This window comes from Sinocyclocheilus rhinocerous, unplaced genomic scaffold, assembly GCF_001515625.1.
Source record: "Sinocyclocheilus rhinocerous isolate Xijiao unplaced genomic scaffold, SAMN03320098_v1.1 scaffold35, whole genome shotgun sequence".
Lineage (NCBI taxonomy): Eukaryota > Metazoa > Chordata > Actinopteri > Cypriniformes > Cyprinidae > Sinocyclocheilus > Sinocyclocheilus rhinocerous.
Genome location: NW_015661991.1, coordinates 731,780 through 742,363, shown reverse-complemented (window position 1 = coordinate 742,363; position 10,584 = coordinate 731,780). Strand labels below are relative to the sequence as shown.

At 35.8% G+C, this 10,584-nt stretch overlaps 1 protein-coding gene across 1 annotated transcript; it reads right to left on the bottom strand.

Annotated features, from left to right (window-relative positions):
- Positions 1–2,152: 2,152 nt before the first annotated feature.
- LOC107727092 (beta,beta-carotene 15,15'-dioxygenase-like) lies at positions 2,153–7,965 on the bottom strand. Its single transcript, XM_016536855.1, has 11 exons — positions 7,817–7,965; positions 6,349–6,477; positions 6,054–6,183; positions 5,817–5,964; positions 5,567–5,714; positions 4,830–5,050; positions 4,474–4,740; positions 4,072–4,177; positions 3,898–3,992; positions 3,694–3,805; positions 2,153–2,345 (listed from the first exon to the last, which is right to left on the bottom strand). The coding sequence occupies exons 1-11, from the start codon at positions 7,908–7,910 to the stop codon at positions 2,188–2,190; spliced, it is 1,608 nt and encodes a 535-aa protein (XP_016392341.1). The 5' UTR covers positions 7,911–7,965; the 3' UTR covers positions 2,153–2,187.
- Between the last annotated feature and the right edge of the window lie 2,619 nt (positions 7,966–10,584).

The following is a 10,584-nucleotide window of genomic DNA, read 5'->3' as shown; positions in this document are numbered from 1 at the left end:
GTTAATTCTACAATAAAATCCACTTCACTTCAACAGCATTGCTAGAGCAACCGCAAAAACGGAAGTTCAAAGCTAAATTCTAAAGATGGCTGTGCACTTGTTCCTCTGATGCATGTTCTATACACTAGATAGCTTATATTTGAACAAACACCCAACCTTAAGTATTAATGTTTGGTGCATAACTTGTGACAAATATTGCCTCAAATTATTTGGCTTGCTAAGGTATAAGGTAATGCTTCCAGTTTTACCCAGTCAGTCTTTTACCAGGCAAAAATAAAAAAAATTTTGGGGGGGGGCGGCATTCTAACAGTTTACGGTCTGGATATGAAATATGATGAATTATTTGGGTTCTGTAGAGACCCTAAACCTACCCCTCACACAAAACTTTCTGCATTTTTAGATTTTCAAAAAACTCAATTCTGTATGATTTATAAGCTTGTTTCCTCATGGGGACCAACAAGGACAATGATTTTGAATATTGCCATCTTTGTGGGGACATTTGTACCCCATAACATACATTGTTAAAAATGTTCCTGTATTTTTACAGTAAGTTACTGGGCAGCATGGTTGCCAGTAAGTTACTGTATTTTGGTTTTACAGCAATGTACTGTAATGCAACTTTACAGTATGTAGAACAGTGTACTGTATAACTACAAAACAGTATTGTACTGTATATACACATATTCAGCAGTAGTTAAAGAATGCATAACTGTATATGAAACATGAATGTGAAAACAACTTAAAAATGACATGAAACAATAATCCATACTAAAGAAATCCTTCTCTTTTTTGGGACACCACAATAAGGGTAAAAAAATGTTTTACAGCTTTAAGCTATGACTACTCCAATGAATAGTTCAGGAGATCTTACTAGTCATTTACATTGCATATATCACAATAGCCTGTTTTACAGGATGTCTATAAAATTACTATAATAATTCACTCACCAGATGCTTTTTTCCAAATTGACTTACAAATGAGAAACATAAAAATACATTTGTCAGAGAGCCAACCATTTTCATAGTGTACAAAGCTAAGTTTATTCATACTATATGATGCTAGATTAGGAACAATAAATTACAAAGTTTACAGCTTTAAGCAATTTTTTTCTACTTAAAAGGTTAGTTCACCCAAAAATGAAAATTAGCCTGTGTTTTACTCACCCTTGAAGCATCCTAGGTGTATATGACTTTCTTCTTTCAGACGAATCCAGTCTGAGTTATATTAAAAATGGTCCTGGCTATTCCAAGCTCTATCATTGCAGTCAGCGGGTGTTGCAGTTGAACAGTCCACAAGTTGTCAAATAAAGATATGCTAGTCTCGCAAGTTTGTTTACAGGAGCAAAGGAAGCAAAGTTTCCTTACTTTAGCAAAGGAAAACCAGTCTCCTCTTGGTTTATATCGAAATCCTCTGAGATTTTTCTTTACAAATCCTCGGTTTGTACTTCTAATTCGTGACCAGCGTTTAGTTTTGTTTTTTCTCCGCATTCGTCACTAATCACGCAACACTGACGTCTTACATCATCCGCCGGATCTGCTTCCGCGTATTACAGAAACCGGAAGTGAGAGAAAAGTGTTTATTACGTTTGAAATATGGATATTTTTCTTACAAAATCACTGGATTCACTACAGGAGGCCTTTATTCATCCCCCAGAGCCGTCTGCGGCACGTTTTATTATGAATGCGCAAGCTTTATTTGATGACTTGTGAACTGTTCCAACTGCAACACCCGCTGAATGCAATGATGAGCTTGGAATAGCCAGGACAATTTTTAATATAACTCCGACTGGATTCGTCTAAAAGAAGAAAGTCATATACACCTAGGATGCTTCGAGGGTGAGTAAAAAACAGGCAAATTTTCATTTTTGGGTGAACTAACCCTTTAAGACCTACTCAATTGTCACAAACAATCAAGAAGAGATAATTTTATATAATCATGTTACTATGCAACAATAGCCTTTTTTTACAGAATGTCTGTAAACATATAATTAGAAATAATGAAAGAATGATCAATAATGTTTGCATAGGATTTTGTATTCTATGTAAAATATTGATTTCTCAATTGGTGGCTGACTAAATACTTTTTTGCCCCACTGTATATATCTTTACAAAAAAAATAAACAAATAAGATTTTTTTTTAAATCCTACTCCCTGAAAATTAGTTGTTGGATTATTTTTAATGTCCATTTTAGGTAGACTTATCATGGATGAAAAGCCCATGCAGGTCCATATGAATAGCAGTGTCAATGGTAGCGCGAGCAATCTCTTTAAAGGACTTAGCATCCAGGACCACCAGGAAAGGAGGCTTTTGGGGATTGAACGAAACCACAGAAGACAGGATAACACCTGAAAATGAAGAAAAAGCACTTATGTTTTGTCAAGAGAGTATGATTACAAAAGATTTGCTCTAATAGTAAGCTGCCTAATCATTATGGAACATTACAACTGAACAATTTGGTTCACTCTACAGAGGCAGCATCTCCATTATGGGATTACATCTCTGCCACAATTCTGTGCGCTGATCTGATGAACCGAATAATTCAAAAATAGTTAAAAGTTAACTATTAAAAATAATAGCTGAACATAAGTTCACAAATAAAGCCCTTTTTCAGTTTCAGCACATGCCTCTCAAAAGGTCTGTGCACGGCCCTGGTTGTGTTGAGCAAGCGAGCCGTTGGCATTTAGAGAGCACTGAGGGCGGGCATCAAGGGAGCAAGCTAGTGAAACGTTGCACTAGCAAAAGAGAAGGTCTGCACACATCCAAAAACTTATTTTAAATGCAAAATTGATTTTCGTGCGCTCGAAATACTGTTTTCTTTGCGAAACGAACATTTTCTCCACAAAACTCAGATCGAGCGCGTGCAAAATGCACTTTTGTGCGCTCAAAATGTGATCTTTCGCGTGCAGAATTGTGGCAGAGATCTAAGCCTATACTCCATGTGCCACACAAATAGCAAAAAGCATGGGTGACTCAACTTGCAATTGATTTAAACAGAGTTCAATCATGATTACTTTCTTAATACCGTATTGTCCCGAATATAAATATGGTAGTTTTAGCATGGTTAAGTTGTATTTGGTCTAGATCTGCAACACGCTGCTGTATGGACTTGCTACTTCCAATAGATACACAGACACACTGCTATGAGCATGTAAGATACATAAATCCTGTAGCAGTGGAAATAGGGGAACTAGGTGGAACTAGGGGAGGTGGAGGGTCTCAAAGCAACTGTTAGAGTGTTGCAGAAGCAGCTTACAGCAAATAACTGAACCAGACTACTTAAATGAGCAAGCAATCTCTAGAATAAGCAGAAGCCAACACTGCAAAAAAAAAGGCTTATCTTACTTAGTATTTTTGTCTTGTTTCTAGTCAAAATATCTAAAAACGACATAAAATATTTAGTCTTGTTTCCAGTTTAAAAACTAAATTGTTTATGTCAAAACAAGACTAAATATATTATGTCATTTTGCTTATCTAGTAAATGCATCTTAATTTAAGAATTTTTAGATATTTTGACTAGAAACAAGACAAAAATACTAAGATAAGCCTTTTTTTTGCAGTGAATCAGCTTGTGCCATGCAAGAAATTATGTGATTGCTCCATTTAAAGACTAGTTATTTGTTTTCAAATCTTTTAATATGCAGAAACATTATCAATATTTAGCAAAAATGTCAAATGTTTCTATAAAATACTCACCCTCATCTTCTTCAACAGCATCTGGAGATGCTACAAACACTGGCTCAGATGGGTAACATTCCTCCTCGATCCACACTTGGTGAGTCCTGGTAGCTATGTCCACTTTTGCAATCTATATAACAAGAGGTCATATTGCTAAATTACTGCATTTTATTGTGCCAACAACAGTAAGGTATTTGGTTTGAATAAATACAAAATATTTACCTTGCTTGGATATGGTGACCAATCCACCCTGGTGCCATAGAAGTACCTGTACTTCTTACTGTTGAATTTGTAGTTAATCCCTGGCAATTCTAAACCTGTAATTATACAAGAAACAATGGTAAAAATGAGAAAGAAATGAACAAAAAATTATAAAGTTCTGAATATAGGAATCACCCTCAAAAATAGTGTCAGGGGTGCAGTAGATGGAGCTGTCCTGCTTCAGCACTGCTGTGGCTGTTGTGTCCTGTAACTTCACCAGGTTGGTGTCTGGTGGAGCTTCCTGATAGCATGAGAGAAAAGGTTTGTTATTCTATGAAAAGTGATATGGTAAAGTAAAGCGTAAATTAGATATGGAATTTGGCCTCTATTCAGTGGTTTTGATACAATTAATAATTATTTACAGAAAGAGTTCTCCTGTTACAATTTATCCGCACAAAGCAGATCTAAAAACTGGTCAAGAATTGTGCATTTATGTCTTGCTTATAATATTCTGATCAACTATTAAATTCCATAATGATTTGAATTATTGTCAAAATAATGCATTTGCAGTTTTCCTCTTTCTATTTCCTGTTTTACCTTGTCTATGCTGAGAGGAAGGACAAACCGTTGACATGTTGGTCGAGAGAATTCCTTGTTGGTCTCTATAAATTTGTCAACATCTTGCTTCATGTTGTGTATGTAGAACATATCGTACAGATTGCTGTCCTGGTATGTGATCAAGTCAAAGACAACATGGCCATCTTCTTCATAAGCATTGATGTGATGGAAGACCACAAATGTGTCTGCGTAGTACTTTGTGCTCACAGTTTTCCCAGTCTTCCTATTGACCAGATGGATCAGTGTCTATGTGGTGATCAAAACCAATAGTTGTTAGACTACTTTGATGATGAATGGAGTACTGTTTTACACAAAAGAGAAGACATTTTGCTCACAATGTCATCTTTGTCGAATTTAAGGCAACTGCCCCAGTTGACATCTCTGAAGTAAGCTGTGGCCAGTTTGAGGATATCCAGCTTGAAGGCCTGCTCTACAAAGATAATGTAGTTCTCCGTCATGCCGAAGCTGTGGAAGTAGCTCGGATACAAGGTGGAGTGGAAAGGAATGGAGCAAATTAGTTCCACCTTCCTGAGGGCTGGCTTCTTCTTCTCTTTATCTGAAATAAGAAACGTATGCATTGTTTAGTTGTTCCTTCTGAAACATGGCCCATCTATAGTTCGGTTATTCCTCATTCGGGGGTCAAAACTGACTTCAGATAAGAAGACATTTTTTTGTTTTAATGAAACGAATGTACACAATTTTATTACTGTAATATGTATTCTTTAATAATTTGTATTTTGAGGGGATTTCTAAATTATTCACCATTTATTTCTATATAAAATAATACAAATATCAGAATAAATATTTCATTATACAGGGCTATGAATTCTTCAAGTTGCCTATAAGAATATTTTTAGATATAATTACTTACTTTTATTAAGTTTTGCATTTGGACATATTTAGATTTAGATATTATCAAAGACTACTTCATCGTGGCTGATTTGTCATTTTTTATTGTGAAGTTCACAACTCTTGACTATTTTTTATGCCATTTCTAATCACGTCTATGTTTTTTGTATTCATACAGCAAAGGGCCACAATAGTCACCAATGGTATACATTTGTCTTGTTACCTATGGCATTGGCTGGCACCTTGAAAATAACATATTTCGGTCTGCCGAAGTTCATGATGGCAGTGCCCATGTTGTACGTGGTCCCTTCTTCATCATAGTGAGGGTGTGCGGTTGCCAAGTTAATGGCAATGTGGTTTCTGTAGTTAGTCTGCAATGATAATAAAGAACAATTTATCCGCAGTGGCATGACAAAAACATCTTGAGATGCAGTTGACAAAACAAATGAATGGATGAACAGATCTGGACTTACTCTTCCTAATGTTTCTAGTGTCAGTGGGTCAATTTGATTAATGTAGTTCACTTCTGATGATGCGTAATAATCTTCACCATATCTTATGATGTTAATGAGATTATTATCTGTGAAATCCGGAATGGCATTCATGAAGTAACTGAAGGCCCTACAAAACAATACAAAGGAATTAACCAGGTCATTTTGATTGGAATCATAATACAAAATTAAAAAGGTTCAGAAGGAATGACCGTTTACTTGGAGAATATATTCTTGCAGGGATCTGGATGAACCATGGTTCCAAATTCAGACACAATGATCCTATTGGCAGCTATGTTCTTTTTGTATGTTTCACTATTCAAGAATTTACTTCTGTAAAATACATCCCCTGAAAAAAAACAAAAGTTTTATTGTTTATGGTGCATCCAAAACTCTATACATTCCTAGATGTAGTAAAATAGCACAAGCACTTTGCAGATTTTGCAACAGTGTTCAGATTAGTACTGCACTTTCCATAAATGTCATTTAAAAGGTTCTTTTTCACCCAATTTACCATCTTTAAACGTGAAACTGTGGATGAGTGCCATTCCATCAAACCAGTGCTTGTAAGAAGTGTTACCAACTGAGAACAGACCAGGACCATTTCGCAAGAGTGTCCCCTGAAGCCATGGTGGGATGGAGCCTAAAAGAAAAAACAGACCATTTAATGTGTAAATCTGACATTGAGGCTTTCAGCAAATCTATAAAAAAGTGAGCCAAGAAGGTGCAAAATAACAATATTTGGAAGGATAAATAATGGACTGATCAGTTCACAATGCAATAGGTTCTGTTGTTTTTCCAAATTGTGAAATAGGCATACAGGGTCTCTCTCAAACCCTCTAGGGCCACTGACAGTTCAAAATGTTTATGTACATTTTACCTAATAACTTTAGTCCTGAAAGAATGCTCTTCTGGCCCATGCCAATGGATCAGTTTCCTAAACTTTTTTGCAAGCAAACTTTGCCTATGCAGCAGTGTTTGATTGCATCTTCTATTCTTCTGATTGCTTTATTGTTATTATTATTACTATTATTTTACAGAAAAAATCTCACGTTTTATAATAAGTATAAGTAACTCGTTTTATATTTACCTTCATTTATTTACCATGGCATTATATTATATTATATATATATATTCAATATTCATATATTTACCATGACATTGCTGGCATAGCTCATGGTAGATCTGTCTTTACAGGCTAATATGTCAGAATTTAAAGTCAATACTCCTATAGTGAAAATGAATGAATTTTTTTTACTTCCAGAACAGACTCTGGCACTCTAAAGATATGGCAGAAATAGTAGTATGCCCAGTATGCTATTCTGAATTTATCTTTTTGGATTTGAGACTTTAGTCTTTGCAACTTTACAGATCTTCTTTATGCACCAAGAGCTTGTAACACTCCAAAGAGAAAGGAAAAATTGAAATCGCATCATATGACCCCTTTAACATAAAGCCATAGGCTATAAAGGCACATCTGCATACATATGTCACAATACAAGTTTTTGCGTATTTCATTAAAACGCAAATATTTTAACAACAACTGTTTCCTATGTACACAAGCAATAATATTTCATATTTTTATTTTTTACATTTCATCTATTTGACTAGGCTATTGCTTCCCCCCCTCAATTCCCTCCAAACGCTCACTCACTGGGTCATGGTCATTCATGGTCAGGATCGAGTCGTGCAAAAGGTTTTGTGAACCAGTTCAAACGATTCATTGAAAAGATCCGCTTCAGAAGAACGACTCGTTCACGAGTCAGAACAAATCGCATTCCTTTTCCGTAGAAAAAAGACTATGTGGATGTGGAAGTTCTTTCATAAATGTGCATTTCTAAAAACAGACACTGAATTTCGGAATCAAAACCATCTGTTTTCCATTGCTCTTGCGGCTAAGCTAACATCTGCTTGAGGAGTCTTGATAGTACACCTGTGTTCCTTACTTTGCACAAAAATGTTCACTGAAACCGAAACCTTACCTGTCACATCTGCTTTAAGCGGCTCCGGCGTCTCCACTCCGTTTCTCCAGAAAAACGACAACATATTGAGCTGAAGCTGAGCGCTTTTTGACATGGCTGTATGCCACACGCTTATAACACGCTGATACACTGCGTGAGCGCTGTCGCGTTTGTGAATCATTACATAACTGTTGGAGAGTTCCTCTCAAGTCACACGTTAATTGGGTCAAGTTCACGGAAGTTCGTAGTTACTCTGCAGAACATTTCATGGAGTTAGTGGGGTCTTTTTGCAATTGCTTTTAAATGCAATGTTAATGCATATAATGTATATACAGCCACGATCTAATAATAAACGAATGAATTCAAAAGTCTAAAATGTGAAAAATTATGTACACTACTCAAACTTTTGGAAAAAAATGATTTTTTTAGTGTTTTAAAATTGTTTTTAAAAGAAGACTTTTATACTTTTACTGTATTTTTACAAATACATAGGCTACATAGCCTACATATTACAAACTTTTAACCTATAGTGTAAATGGCTTGATTGTCGCCTGTCTAACAGTAAAGCATATTAACCCAATGGGACATGAATGAATGTAAATTGCATAATCACTAGCCTATATTAACCCAATAGGACATGAATGAAGGTTAATTGCACAATCAATACCTGCATGATAAACAAATAAACAAGGCTTGCCAATACACAAACATCAATGCACTTTTACCTCAGACTAAAAGAAAAACAGTTTTGATTGTAAGCCAGCAATGTTATTTGAGATTTTCACTTGTGGGTCATGATTAGAATTTTTAATGATACTTTAAGTTCAAATTCTTTCTGGAGACTTTATTTTTTACACAGTATAGCTTTATAATGAATGTCTTTTCTAAATATTGTCATAATTGATGACTTAACCTGCAATGGATTTTGACCTATGAGAATTGATTTGAACTGATTTTGATCAATAAGAACTGACTTGTTTTGGTAAATTTGTAAATGATCATAATCTCAGCCAGTGGAGATCTGCTATATACGCCGTCTCGTTTCTTGCACATTTCTAGCATCATCAGTAGCTACTTCATCATGCAGACACAATAACATACATGTATCCTAAAAACTTGCAAGGTTTTTAGACATGAAATGACTGAGTAATTTTCTAAGCCAGCAATTAGGTGAATGTTTCTCATTGACGGGAAGCGCATAAATCTGGTATTGAATCTAATCCAAGTTTAATCAATATTTCATTCTCCTCTTTGATGCTGAAACATTCTCCAAGTTGTTGGAGAGATGGTGCACTATACATTAAAGCCAAAACTCTTCCAAAAATCTTGCCTGACATTAGTTGCACACAAACTGTACTTAATCTCTAGACAAAAGCATAATTTCGCAAAAGTAAAACATCCATAACATTTTTATTAATGAATGTTTATAGCTGTAAAGCCATATATGTAGGCCTACACTATATCCGAGAATAAAAATAGCTTGACAGATTACAGCATTCACACTGTTCTGTGCAGTATCGCATCTCTTTCATTGAAATTATAATGTTTTGTTAATGAATGTGTGAGTCTGCTATGGAGTGAGCATCAGCATCACACTTTCACATACCCTGCAGCCAGTGGCACTTAAGAAAGTGGCCAGTGTGGAGTCGACTAGTGAGTTTTTAGCTTTGTTGTCATTTAATAACCTCACAAAATTAGCTATACAGAACAGGAATCAGGAACAGCAATCCTTTTGTCTTGTACAATTTTAAATTTTTTTGAAGGGAGTAAAAGATTTGAAAATTATTTGGTAAATTAAATATGATGCGTTGAGAACAACACTGGCTACGTTTACATGCACAGTTTTTAGTTCAATCGGAGTGAATTCATTCCGATTGATGAATCTGAATATAGTGTTTACATGAATGCTAAATAAAGTGATTGGGTTGATGTGTGCGTTTCTATCTCCCCACGCCCAAAACGGGTTGCCTGTGGATGAGAATCCAAAACGAGGACTGGTGGGAGGGTGTCCTGCTCCACTTCACAGTTGCCGAGTGAAACGAGAGCTTTATAATGACAGGACAGGCATTTATACAACACTTTATTCAAAAGGAAGAACCGCTCGTTCCGCGCATCATACGTCATTACGCTATTTCTGCGTCATTGCACATGCGCAGTCCTTTCAGTTTCGGGGTTCAATCCGATCGAGTGTTTACATGCACTCTCAATCGTATTAGAAAAGGAATAAACCACCCACTTCAATCCGATCGATTGAAGGCTTTTCAGTCCGATTGAGCCATCAATCCGATTACAAACGGATTATTTGGTTGCATGTAAAGGTAGCCAATGACTCTAATAAAATTCGATGAGCTCAGGACAACAATCAATACGTTTACATGGACAACAATAATCCGATTTTAATACGATTAAGGCAATACTCTGATTAAGAATCTACCATGTAAACAGAGATTTTGATTACCTTAATCCGGCTAAAGTCATATTCGAAGTAAACAGAAATCGAATTAAGACATGTGGAGTATTCCTATTTTAGTCGCATTACTGAAGTGCAGTATAAACATGTAAACACCTTAATCCCGTTATTACCGTCGTGTTGGACTTTTCGCCGCATTTTGCGACAGGATACACTCACGGCAGTGCTCAACTGTTTGACGGCAAATAAAAAGCTTGAACACGCCATCGTCTGTATGCACGTACAAATAATTAACTGCACTTGAAGCTTTCATCAAATTAAAAATGAAACACCCAAAACTGTACATGGCATCATCACAAAGACAAACTATATGTTTATA

Coding starts and splice junctions, on each gene's coding strand:
- LOC107727092 (XM_016536855.1), bottom strand. CDS start 7,910: ATGTCAAAAAGCGCTCAGCTTCAGCTCAATATGTTGTCGTTTTTCTGG. Junction 5,965..6,053: donor TGCAAGAATATATTCTCCAA/GTAAACGGTCAT, acceptor ATTGTTTTGTAG/GGCCTTCAGTTACTTCATGA. Junction 4,741..4,829: donor AATTCGACAAAGATGACATT/GTGAGCAAAATG, acceptor ATCACCACATAG/ACACTGATCCATCTGGTCAA.